The sequence below is a fragment of the Pelophylax lessonae genome, assembly GCF_965119305.1.
Source record: "Pelophylax lessonae genome assembly, chromosome: 9".
Classification (NCBI taxonomy): Eukaryota; Metazoa; Chordata; class Amphibia; order Anura; family Ranidae; genus Pelophylax; species Pelophylax lessonae.
Genome location: NC_138776.1, coordinates 38,053,687 through 38,067,138, shown reverse-complemented (window position 1 = coordinate 38,067,138; position 13,452 = coordinate 38,053,687). Strand labels below are relative to the sequence as shown.

Here is a 13,452-nt window from a genome sequence, read left to right as displayed (position 1 = left end):
AGCTTGATTGCTCTCACCGGACTGCGCTCCTATTTAGGCACCACTCCCAGCATGGAGTACTGTGTACATCCACTGCTGGGAGGAAGTTTGCCTTGGAGTTTGCGGTCTTAAGGTCAGTTTTCATTATCTCAATGGGATTTACCAACCTTCATTTATACACAAATATGCACATCTAGCCTATGTTATGACTATATTTCATCTCTATATACCCAGTCTCACTGGCTATCCTTTATAGTCACAAAATTGCTACAGCATGGGCTTTATTTAACTTTATGCACTAGTTTCTCTTTTTCAGTAGTGCTATCAACCATGCCTGATCCTAGTAAGATGCCACACAAGCATTTATTAGACATTTATCTATCGGGCTATTGCCTCCTATACATGCAGTATTTGTATATACGTGCATATTTTTGGTTTTGCTGTGTCATTGTACTCTTTATACATTGTACCCAGACAAAACAAACATTTTTGGATTTTATTTTTACCTTTTACGTTTTATTCATTGCATTTCCTTGCTATTTACAGCATTACTGTGACTGACCCCCGCCCCCTTGGTTGAGCCAATTTGGACTCCAGCTGGAGCAATTTGGGCCCCCTCTGGTCTGCACACCTTCCACCACATGCTATATTCTTTATTGGATCCACTCCAAATACCAAACCTCCCACTTATAGACAAGGCTGACGATGATCTCTGTGGGTGTTGCTAATGTTCCATGTTTTTAACCTATGGCAAAACAATTGTGGTGTCCATGCATCCTTCAACCATGTAAGTGTATATAACGTTTTTACTTACAATGTTGTTCTATAAATGAACGTATGTTTATACTCAAAAACATGTTTATATGAATACTTTGTTATTATCAACAACTGCTTGTTTGCTTTGATATATTTCTTCAATACTTACAGATAAAATTATTCCCCAAAAAATCCCTGAAGAAGAGGTTCTTACCTTGAAACGTCGGATCTTGCTTGGAATAATTGGTTGAGTGATTTGCACACCCCCACATCAATATCAGTTTTGCCAGTAATTTTAATAGCTTTCAATGTTATTTGTATATGTTCACTTTTTATTATTTTTGTAATAAAACCAATATATATTTAAATACAATTTTTTGTATATCTTTTGAGTGACCTCCAAAGTCCCACCCCAAGGGGAATTCTCAAATATGCTATATGTATATATATATATATATATATATATAAATATATATACACAAGTGTATATATATTACACACACGTGTATATATATATATATATATATATATATATATATATATATATATATATATATACACACGTAATTCTTGTGAATGAGCAGCCCAAACCAACTGTATACATTATATATATATATATATATATATATATATATATATATATATATATATATATATATATATATATATATATATATATATATATATATAATATGTATAATAAATGTATACAGTTGGTTTGGGCTGCTCATTCACAAGAATTACATGCTTTCAGCACCTAAAATAATGGTACCGCTTTCAGCACCTAAAATCCAAAAGAATCATACCGCCAGGGAGGTTAAAAGAGGACAAATCACAAACAAACGAGAGGCAAGAAGCCCCCATGTAGCATTAACAACATAAAATTTAACAAAGAAAAAAGATTATAAAAGAAACAATTGTACTGAAACAAAGAAAAAGAAAATAATAAAAAACAATAGATAATAAGTCTCTGTATATTTTTCCAGTACTATGCAAGAAAGCGAAAACATCTTAGCAGAAAAATCAGACATAAAACATTGTCAGAAGGCTTGGATCAAGCCCGGCCCAAGGGGATCCCGTGCATGCAAAACATGTTGTAATAAGTACGTAGAAAACTTCTTGAGAGACGAAGGGAACATCAGAAATAAGGTGTGCCAAACTCAGACAGGTCCCAACTCTCCCAGATTTTGTTGAACTGTGGGATATCATTATGGTTTATTTTATTTTTAATTTATTATTTTTTTAATGCACACTTTTTTTTTTCCTCCCTGCAAGGAGAGAGAAAGAGATACAATATATCTCTCTCCTCCATTCACAGAGAGAGTAAGGCTACGTTCGCATGACGCCCAAAAAAAGGTACAAGAGCCTCTTTGGGGCGTCATGCGACCCGCAATTTTGTTTGCTCGATGTTACCGCGATTCGGCAGGCGGAAATCGCGGCAACATCGCACAGCGTTTGGGGTGCCATTGCAAATCAACGGCAACGCACAGGCTTCCCGCGATTTACAATGATTTCCGGATCGCGGGCAGAATCGCAGTGATTCTGCCCGCGGTCCGCTACGCTAACATGTGAACGTAGCTTAAGTGCCGGTTCACATTTGTGCGATCACAGAGATCGCATGTAATTCGGAGCGCACTGCTCCTAAAATTACATGCGATCTCTGTGCGGTGCAAATTCAGCCATACAGTTTGTATGGCTGAATTCGCACCGCAATCTCACCCAACTCGCACAGGACCCTTTTTTTGGTCCGCAGCAGAATCGGATCGCATGGTGGTTCACACTAGTGCGATCCGATTCTGTGCGAACTTTCAGTTCGCACTGCGATATGTGATCTGATCTGGGGGTGTCGTTAACTTTTAATTGACACCCCCAGCGTATCGCATATGGCAGTGTGAACTGCCAGGGGTGTGGATGCGATGCGGGAACACGCTGTATATTCGCAGCGTCCCCGCTTCGCAGAAATGTGAACCGGCAATGTGTTTTAGGCTGAATTTGCAATGCATAGAGATCGCATGTAATTTTAGGAGCAGTGCGCTCCGAATTACATGCGATCTCTGTGATCGCACAAATGTGAACCGGCACTTAGAGGCTACCGCAGTGATCGGATGACCCTGGAATTGGGGGTACTAGGTCCCAATCATTAGTATGGGGCCCTGGGCTCTCGGTGAGACCCCGGGCTCTGTGCTGGGAGAGCGCTGTGTGGCGCGCTCCCTGCACAAAGACAGATACGCATATATGCAGCCCCACCGAAAAAAAGCCAAGTGGGGCCGGATATATGTGTTACGACAGCAGGGGTTAATCTTTTCCTATCAAGATAAGAAGTGTAGCCAATTCTCTTGTTGACCTCCTCCTGTCCTATCTATAAGGAGAAACGTCAATGCTTGGCCAGGCAAAACATACGCATTCAATCACTTTAGGAAATAAAGTTTGTCGGACACATCCCCTTTGTCTTTGGGTGAGCAGGGACAGGTACCCGCTCCTACTTTTTAGTGACTTCGCCACAGCCAAATCACCCAGAAGTTCAGCCTCCCTCCTCCTTCCCCACCCCCGCCAGGCCATTCACAAAGCGCAGTAGGAAACAGGCTGTGAAGCCACGAGGCTTCACTGCCGGTTTCCCTTACAACAAATGACGGGGTCAGCACCCGAGAGCTGAAAAATCGGCACAGCTGAAGACACCGCAGGATCCCTGGACAGGTAAGTGGCCTTATATTAAAAGTCAGCAGCTACAGTAATTGTAGCTGCTGACTCTTAATTTTTTATGAAGGAACCTGGAGCTCTGCTTGTAGCAATAATGGACCCACACACTAAAGCAGCCTTTTTCAACTAGGGTGCCCAGGCACCCTGGGGTGCTTTGAAGTTTCTTTAGGGGAGCCTTGGCAAAATGCCTTAAAATTGCCCAAAAATTGTACACAAGCCAGCAAGTGGATGAAGGCTGCCTTTTAGCTACACTAAACCAAAGGTTTTCATTGTGCACTTGGAGCTGCCAGCGTCCTAATGACCAATGGCATCATCAGTTGATAAGCAGGATGCCAGTTGCCAGCATAGCATTCTTTTTTGACCCTCCCCTGCCCCTCTCCATCAGAGTTAGTGTCACATTAGTGATGGTGAAAAACTGAGGGAGAAGAGAAACATTGGAATACTAGTCAATCATTAATAAAGATGGCCCTGAGTATTTTAACATAAACCAGTTTGTAAAAGTGTATTTGCTTTGGAACAATAAATTGTCTCTAATAATGGGTGTCCTACTTGGACTTGTGGATTTTGCTCCATTATGTAAAACTATAAGAATCGTTAATAAATTTTAAAATGGGGTGCCTCAAGACTGTACATAATTTTTAAAGGGTGCCTTGACTGATAAAAGGTTGAGAAACACTGCACTAAAGGACCAAACATCAAAAAGGAACCATAGATTACTAATACAAACTCTTTGTAATCTATGGTTCCCCTCTTTATGTTTCCACTGAACGTGACCCGTTCAAGTGTATGGGGCTGCTCTGCAAGCATCCTGCAACTGCATACAATGCACATGTTTGCGGTGTGCTAGTGCGGGGTTCAAGGGGATAAAGAAGATGGTGAGAAAGCAATACAGTGCCTCTTTACCACCTGGCAAATGCTTTCCAATGAACAATCTGAACACTGATCACTCTTCAGAGAGCAAAGTAGGCTGAATGAGCCCTTAGAGATTGACAGTATCCCTGTGGACCTACATCTACTTGTATGTAGGTAGGGTTGATTTTGGTAGTTTGGTATTGCTGTTAAAGCATTCATCCTGGACCAGTATCCAAGTGCTGTCTCCATGTACAATCCCGTTAAAGGGTATATGTCATAGATATTATCTCTTACATTTGGCTTACTACAGTGCCTTGCGAAAGTATTCGGCCCCCTTGAACTTTGCGACCTTTTGCCACATTTCAGGCTTCAAACATAAAGATATAAAACTGTAATTTTTTGTGAAGAATCAACAACAAGTGGGACACAATCATGAAGTGGAACGAAATGTATTGGATATTTCAAACTTTGTTAAAAAATAAAAAACTGAAAAATTGGGCGTGCAAAATTATTCAGCCCCTTTACTTTCAGTGCAGCAAACTCTCTCCAGAAGTTCAGTGAAGATCTCTGAATGATCCAATGTTGACCTAAATGACTAATGATGATAAATAGAATCCACCTGTGTGTAATCAAGTCTCCGTATAAATGCACCTGCACTGTGATAGTCTCAGAGGTCCGTTTAAAGCGCAGAGAGGATCATGAAGAACAAGGAACACACCAGGCAGGTCCGAGATACTGTTGTGGAGAAGTTTAAAGCCGGATTTGGATACAAAAAGATTTCCCAAGCTTTAAACATCCCAAGGAGCACTGTGCAAGCAATGATATTGAAATGGAAGGAGTATCAGACCACTGCAAATCTACGAAGACCTGGCCGTCCCTCTAAACTTTCAGCTCATACAAGGAGAAGACTGATCAGAGATGCAGCCAAGAGGCCCATGATCACTCTGGATGAACTGCAGAGATCTACGGCTGAGGTGGGAGACTCTGTCCATAGGACAACAATCAGTCGTATACTGCACAAATCTGGCCTTTATGGAAGAGTGGCAAGAAGAAACCCATTTCTTAAAGATATCCATAAAAAGTGTTGTTTAAAGTTTGCCACAAGCCACCTGGGAGACACCAAACATGTGGAAGAAGGTGCTCTGGTCAGATTAAATCAAAATCAAACTTTTTGGCAACAATGCAAAATGTTATGTTTGGCGTAAAAGCAACACAGCTCATCACCCTGAACACACCATCCCCACTGTCAAACATGGTGGTGGCAGCATCATGGTTTGGGCCTGCTTTTCTTCAGCGGGGACAGGGAAGATGGTTAAAATTGATGGGAAGATGGATGGAGCCAAATACAGGACCATCCTGGAAGAAAACCTGATGGAGTCTGCAAAAGACCTGAGACTGGGAAAGAGATTTGTCTTCCAACAAGACAATGATCCAAAACATAAAGCAAAATCTACAATGGAGTGGTTCACCAATAAACATATCCAGGTGTTAGAATTGGCTAAGTCAAAGTCCAGACCTGAATCCAATCGAGAATCTGTGGAAAGAACTGAAAACTGCTGTTCACAAACGCTCTCCATCCAACCTCACTGAGCTCGAGCTGTTTTGCAAGGAGGAATGGGCAAACATTTCAGTCTCTCGATGTGCAAAACTGATAGAGACATACCCCAAGCGACTTACAGCTGTAATCGCAGCAAAAGGTGGCGCTACAAAGTATTAACTTAAGGGGGCTGAATAATTTTGCACGCCCAAGTTTTCAGTTTTTTATTTGTTAAAAAAGTTTGAAATATCCAATAAATTTCGTTCCACTTGATGATTGTGTCCCACTTGTTGATTCTTCACAAAAAATTACAGTTTTATATCTTTATGTTTGAAGCCTGAAATGTGGCAAAAGGTCGCAAAGTTCAAGGGGGCCAAATACTTTCGCAAGGCACTGTATATATTACTTTGTTATCTTATGTAATCAATAAAATAAGTGCAATCCGTGCAGTAGGCTCCTCCTCATATACGCGTGTCGCCCTGTGATTGGGCTTCTTCAGTAGGGTGGCGCCACCCTACTGAAGAACAAGAAAAAACAGAGGGCGCACCAGCCTAGCGCATTACCTCCAATAAAAATAGCTTTATTAAAAGTAAGTGCAAATTAAAACTCACAAACAAAGATTTTTCAAAGGCATATCAACAATATTGTTGCAGCATCTGGATTGTCGCATCACAGATATGAAGTCCTTGCAGCGACTGGTTAACACGTTTCGAGGACCTGCCTCTTCCTCAGAGCCTCTGAGGAAAAGGCAGGTCCCCGAAACGCGTTAGACAGTCGCTGCAAGGACTTCATATGTGTGATGCAATGATCCAGCTGCTGCAACAATATTGTTGATATGCCCTTGTATAATCTTCATTTGTGAGTATGAATTTGCACTTTTAATAAAGCCATTTTTATTTGAGTTAATGAGCTAGGCTGGTGCGCCCTCTGTTTTTTTTGTTCCTAGTATATCCGAACATCCCAAGTCTTGAGAGGGCAGCGAGGCGAGTGCTATCCTGGTTGACTAGCATTTGAGCTCTGAGAGTCTCCTTGAGTGAGGCCCACCTTCCAGCGCAGGAGAGTGGAGTATTGGTTTGAAGAACTCTACTGAAGAAGCCTAATCACAGGGCGACACGCGTATAGGAGGTGGAGCCCAGCCCATTGACGTCAAGCAGCCACCGCGAGTAGAGCGGAGAGTGAGCTAGCGGTTGGATTTTCATATGAGCGATTTTGTACTATATTTACTGTAAGTGTTTTTAAGAAATGGGGGCTTTTTTTATAAATGCTTGATACGGAGTGCACTATGCAGTTGCATTTCAATTTCATGCGGTTCGTATAAAAAAAAAAAAAAAAATAGTTGAGAAAAGATTGCGCTATCCCAGAAGGGAAGGAAGGAGTCCATTCCAGGGGATCTGCGGGAATTTTAATTAAAGGTTTCTGATTAACAGTGGTGAGGTGAGCAGGTTTTTCATCCAGGGGTGGTTTATCACTTTTAGGCCTCATGCACACGGGACGTTTTTACAGCGGCTGTTTTTGGCATCAGATTTTTTTTTTCGGCAGCCAATAAACTCCCCAGCATGTTATCCTGTGTCCATGCACACACAGGCTGTTATCAGCAGTTTTTAGCACGGGGCAGTTTCTGGCTGTAAAAAAACCTGAAAACTAGTGGGTTTTGAGTGGTGTTTTTCAATAAACGCAGATAAACGCTGATAAATGCCAAAAAATGCTGCTAACTGACATTTTTTATTCCATTGCTTTTTTTAAGCCTGTGATCTGTTTCCAGGTGTCGTTGATGGAACATATCCTGGGGTCACACTAGTGCATGCTGAACACCGCATGTGATTTGCACCAAAAACTCACCGCATTCCTGTGCACATCACGTGTGATGTCCGTGCGATGCAATCTGAGCCATATATTTTGCCCCAAAATGTTGTAGGACCCTTTTTTTCTCCACACCTAATTGCATTGCATGGCTGTGAACACACATGTGATACGATTCTGGCAAACGCACTGCAGTTTGCAATCTGTTTTGGGGTATCGTTCATGGAACATGAAGCCCCCATTGACATTGTGCTGATTTGGCATGCAATTTGTCATGTCGAATCACATGTCAATTTTGAGCCTACTGCCGGCAACGGCACCAGTTCACACTGAGGGCGGGTTTGAAATCATTCAGCTGAACGCACACAATTTCAAACTCGCATGTCAGTGTAACCTCGGAAAGCCATTTGACAGACATCTGTATGGGTTCATGCACAGATGTCTATTGAAATCGCCCTGAAGTTGCCAAAAGTAGTGCAGAAACTACTTTTGAGAATCGTGCGGCGCCGCAAAGTCAGGGTTGCACCAATTCGGACAGTGACGTTGCCGGCAACAGGCTCTGATTTGCCATACGAGTTGACATGTCAAATCGCATGTCATATCTGCTCGATGGGAACGGGGGGTAAATGTTACATAAACGACACCCCGAAACAGATTGCAATATGCAGTGAGCTTGACAGAATTGCATTGCATGGGTGTTTACACCCATGAGATGCGATTTTGATGCAGGGAAAAAAGGGTCCACATTTGCACCAAAATGTTGTAGTACCCTTTTTTCCCCGCACCTAAATCTTATTGCATGGGTGTGGACACCCATGCGATGCAATTTTGTCAAGCATTGCATTGTGGGAAAGTGGGAATAACTAAAATAGCAGAGAGGTGATTCTTAGCTAAAAACACCAAAAAAACGTTAAAAGACACTCAAAAACGCCAATGCAAAAAAAGCTAAAAAACCCTGAAAAACTCACTACAATGCTACTGGCGGTTTTTTTATGTCCAGTGTGCATTAGGCCTTACTGGAAAAGAAGCACAGCGGTGGACTACATTCACAGAAAGACTTTTGGATGTGTGTGTAGCAGAGTGGCTATATGGACTATATTAACACAGTATTAGAAGTTTATTTCTCAGTAGCGCTGCACGTTATGAGTTACTTATCTTATGTAATGACAAAGTTATTGCCGAATAAACAGGCCCATAGCGGAATGTAAAAATGACTTTGGTCCATAAGGAATATACAAGTACAGGAGCGGAAGTTATTAAAGTGTATTATATCACAGGGCGCCTCGACTATTGCAACTCCCTCCTCATTGGATTACCCTTACATAGATTATCCCCCCTTCAATCCATAATGAATGCAGCTGCAAGACTTATCCACCTTACCAACCGTTCAGTGTCCTCCAACCCTCTCTGCCAATCCCTTCATTGGCTTCCACTCACCCAACGAATAAAATTCAAAGTGCTAACAACAGTTTACAAAGCCATCCACAACTGCCCCCAGCTACATCACTAACCTGATCTCAAAATATCAGCCTAGCCGCTCTCTTCGGTCCTCCCAAGACCTCCTGCTCTCTAGCTCCCTTGTCACCTCTTCCCATGCTCGCCTCCAGGATTTCTCCAGAGCTTCTCCCATTCTTTGGAACTCTCTACCCCAATCTGTCCGACTGTCCCCTAATCTATCCATCTTTAGACGATCCCTGAAAACCCTTCTCTTTAAAGAAGCCTATCCGGCTACTAACTAATAACGCTGTTTCTCTTGCTCCATCAGCGCATCCCCCACAGCTATTGCCTTTTGTATCAATTGACCCTCCCTTTTAGATTGTAAGCTCTAACGAGCAGGGCCCTCCGATTCCTTTTGTTCCAAATTGTAGTGTAACTGTAATGTCTGCCCTCATTTTGTTAAGCGCTGCGCAAACTGTTGGCGCTATATAAATCCTGTATAATAATAATAATAATCAGAGGTCTATATGTCTCTAGGCAGATTTGCTTTGTACAATACTTCCATTTATGTTAGCAATCTATAAATCAATATTAATATTCAGCTATGGATGGATGAACACTCACCTTCGTTTCTTTGAGTTGCTGTTCCAGTTTCTGAAGTTCGTCCTTGTTCTTCTGTAACGTTTGTTGTAAAGATTTAATCTCGGACTGCTTATTGTCCAAATCGGTCTGCACATTTTTCAGGTCCTTCTCCAGCTTCTCTTTCTTACGAGCTTCTCGAGATGCCTCATTCTGACGCACCTGTATTTCCTGCTGATACTGGAATATAGAACCAAAGAAAGAGTTATCATTACTCAACCATGGAATTCAAAAGCCTGATTATGCAGTGCTCATGGCTAAGGCAGGCCATAGATGGGTTGAAAATTGAACGAAAATTTCTGGTCGTTCATTTTTCGTATCTTTAGTGTGCCAGCTGCGACACGCGATTTTTGTGCTGCAATAGAAAAAACGACACTAAAGACTGCACAACTGTATGTGCCATTTTCCTTTTTTGATAAACAGAATGGTCGGTTTTCGACTTGTCTATGTCTTGACTTACCTATGCCCAGGGGAGGACTGGGCTGGGGGCAGGGGGGCAATTGCCCCCCAGGCCGCTCTGGTGCCCCGTAAAAAGGCTGCACTGTTTCTGCCACAGACATGCTTAAAGGATTCCTTGTAAAGAGAAGTAAAAAGTCTCCATCGCTGACCTACTGAGTTATTGAGTGGGGGATGAAGACAAGGACAGAGAGCAGGCCTCCCCCTCCAGCATGGATGGTGCAAACTGTGCCTGAGCAGAGGCCATTTCCATGCCCCACTGGAGACCCTCCTCCCCTGGAGACCCCCCGACCAAGCTGTCCCAGCCCCCTCCCCCCCCCCCGGTAGCCTGGTCGGGAACCCATATTCAGCCAGTGAGTAGAGAGTACCTAGAGCCAAGCTTCAGCCTGAAATGGGGCTCAGGAGGAGGCCAAGAAGAGGGAAAGTGGGAGGGGGGCCGAGTTGCTGCTCCATGGGCCTCTGGTTTGTACTTGCCCCCTGGGCCGAAAGTTGCCAGTCAGCCCCTGCCTATGCCGGTGACATCTCCTGTAAGTGAAAAACACAACTATACAGATGTGTGGTCTCACCTGAGACATGTTCTGCTCCACCTCCTCTTTAAATTTCTCTGCCTCCTGCTGCTGATTGGCTGCTTGCATTAGATTCTCGCGCAGCTTTACTACTTCAGATAGCAGTTGGTCTCTCTCTTTTGTCAGCTCCTCCTTGACACTCAGTAATTCATTTAAACTATAGAGAGATATAAAGAATATATAATGTACAATGTATGCATAAAATCTGTGTTCCCATGGAGGGTTCATAATAAAGCCTGAGAGTTTTCACATCCTGCTTATAGATGGTGAGAAAGTTTTTAGACCTCTGTTTTACTATTAGGTGATTAATAGCCAACAAACATTCATTTCAGTTGCTTGAATTTACATAAGTTCCAAATTTTCATACGCAAGTCTACAGTTAGAATTATTTCAAGCTGAATTCCAGGCAAACATTTAAATACAGAGGATATTTAACTTTGTTCGGCCCTTTTGAATGTTACTGGTGATCCCTCTATACTGTATCCAATTGATACTCTGCTGCTGCTCTGTGTCCCCTTCAGCCTCTGACAGAGGCTAGCTCGTTGGAAACAGTTCCTTCTAAATCACGACTATTTATGCTGTATAGTGCATGCGTGGCGTGGTACGTGGCGTCCACATGCACGCCATTGCGTTCCAACCCGCCCTCCATGCGGCGTATGCCTGTTTTAGAAGGCAAAGATTCTCACGCGCACGCACAAATGGGCCTTCGCCACTGACACGCTATCAAAGCAGGAGACGAACATGCGGGAGCTTATGCACCTAGGCGAAAACAGCAACCACATGGGGTGAGAGCAGTTTAGGCTTGTTTGTTACAGCTGATACCTTTCAGGTGATCAGCCCAGGGCAAGAAAACAGTGTGACAACAATAGGCAAAGAAATGTTTTAAACAAACTTTGCAACAACTGCCTCATGCAGAGACTCGCATGGCACTCGTCTCTGTTATCTTTTAAAAGGGAACAGTGCATAAAATATTTACATTTTGCAATTATGCCAGCAAGTTTTACCTTCAAGGTTTGCTTGTATGTGTAAATATTTTAAAATGGATTCACCAGTCCTGCCGCAGGATTCTGTTTTGAAACAGGAATCCAACCTTCACCCATCATGGCGAGCTTTGTCTTGGAGACCTTCAAGGACTGGGTCCCCTATATAAGAGGGGCCACAGCTTTGGACCTGTACAGCATCCTGCATGGAGCGCCTTTGGTGTTTGGTATTCCAAGGGTCCAGATCCCAGGGTCCAGTGCCTAAAAAGGACAGCATTACAGGCAAGACCTCGTAGCTGCTTCCCGAGGCTCAGGTACCATCTTTTTAGTCCATTGACTGTTTTAGATGGATCTGATTGCTAACCCCTTAGATTCAGTGGTCTTTGATCGGGGTATGTAGTAGTGATCGACCGATATTGTTTTTTTATTGCCGATACCGATATTTTGGTCATCGCATATCGGTATATTAATTTTTTTTTTTTTTGACAGGTACTCTTGTGGCGGGACCCCAAACTCCTCCTCTGCACTTAAAAGCATTCAAAACGCCAACTTTTGCTGTTTTGAATGCTGTAATTTTTTTTAATCTGGCGCAGAGTACCCGGAAGTGATGTCATGACATCACTTCCAGGTTTTTACATGGAGACCCGATCAGAGCTGAATGCGGCTTTGATCGGGTCTTCTCTTCGGCGGCCATGCAGGCTTGTTTGCCCGGGTCTCCCGGTGGGATGGGAGACCCGGGTAAGCCGCGGAAGGTGGCGGGAGGGGGGGGGGAAGTCCCCTAGTCCCCTCCCGCTTCTTGTAATGACAGCCGAGCGGTTTCTCAGCCGCATCAGTTGCCCTTACAAGACAGCTGACCGTCAGCTATGGACGCCGGTACCGAGATGATGCCTCTAGCTGCAGGCATCACTCCGGTACAAGCACTTTCCCAAAATATCGGCAATATTGATAACCTCAGGGGCCGATTCTGATATATCGGGGAAAGTGCATATCGGTCCCCGATATATATCGGCTTTGCCGATAATCAGTCAATCCCTAGTATGTAGCATATCTTCTTTTTTCTTTGAAGAGAAATGTGGAAAGACTCTCCACAGTGACCATCGCCTTTAGACACTGGCGAAAAAACTGAGGTACTTCCTGTGTGGGAGGGGTTATATAGGGGGACATCCTTTCTGATTGGTTGCCAGTGTCCTTCATCTGTAGGTGGCTATATAACCCATATTTTATGATTCATGGCTCTGTGTCCCGTTATTTATGAAGAGAAATCAATGCTTTTCAGCATAGAGGAGAGCTGTGGGGACTTATAAACCCCAGATCTCTCCGTAAAGAGGACCTGTCATGCCCTGTTCCTATTACAAGGGATGAATAAAAGTGATCAAAAAATAAAAAATTCAAGGGAAAGTGTAAGAATAATAAAAAATAAATAAATAAATAAACAATAAAAACATTTTTTCTTAAAGGTCCTCAATCCCCTCGTGCTCACACGCAGAAGCAAACGCATATGTAGGTAGCTCCCGCATATGTAAACGGCATGCAAACCACACATATAAGCTATCACTGCGATCGATAGAGCAAGAGCAATAATTCTATTCTCCTCTCTAACTCTAAACTGGTAATCTGTAAACATTTTTAAAGCGCCACCTATGGAGATTTTTAAGTACCGTAGTTTTCTCGTCATTCCACGAGTGTGCGCAATTTTAAAGTGTGACATGTTTGGTATCTATTTACTTGGTGTAACATCATCTTTTATATTTTA

At 42.9% G+C, this 13,452-nt stretch overlaps 1 protein-coding gene across 1 annotated transcript in view; it reads right to left on the bottom strand.

Moving 5' to 3' along the window:
• CFAP58 (cilia and flagella associated protein 58) overlaps positions 1-13,452 on the bottom strand; it is a 211,706-nt gene that overhangs the window by 121,592 nt on the left and 76,662 nt on the right. Inside the window, exons 4-5 of the mRNA XM_082267890.1 lie at positions 10,720-10,876; positions 9,683-9,877 (exon numbers count right to left, since the gene is read on the bottom strand). Of these exons, the coding sequence (XP_082124016.1) occupies positions 9,683-9,877; positions 10,720-10,876 (352 nt within the window). The remainder of the gene's footprint in view (positions 1-9,682; positions 9,878-10,719; positions 10,877-13,452) is intronic.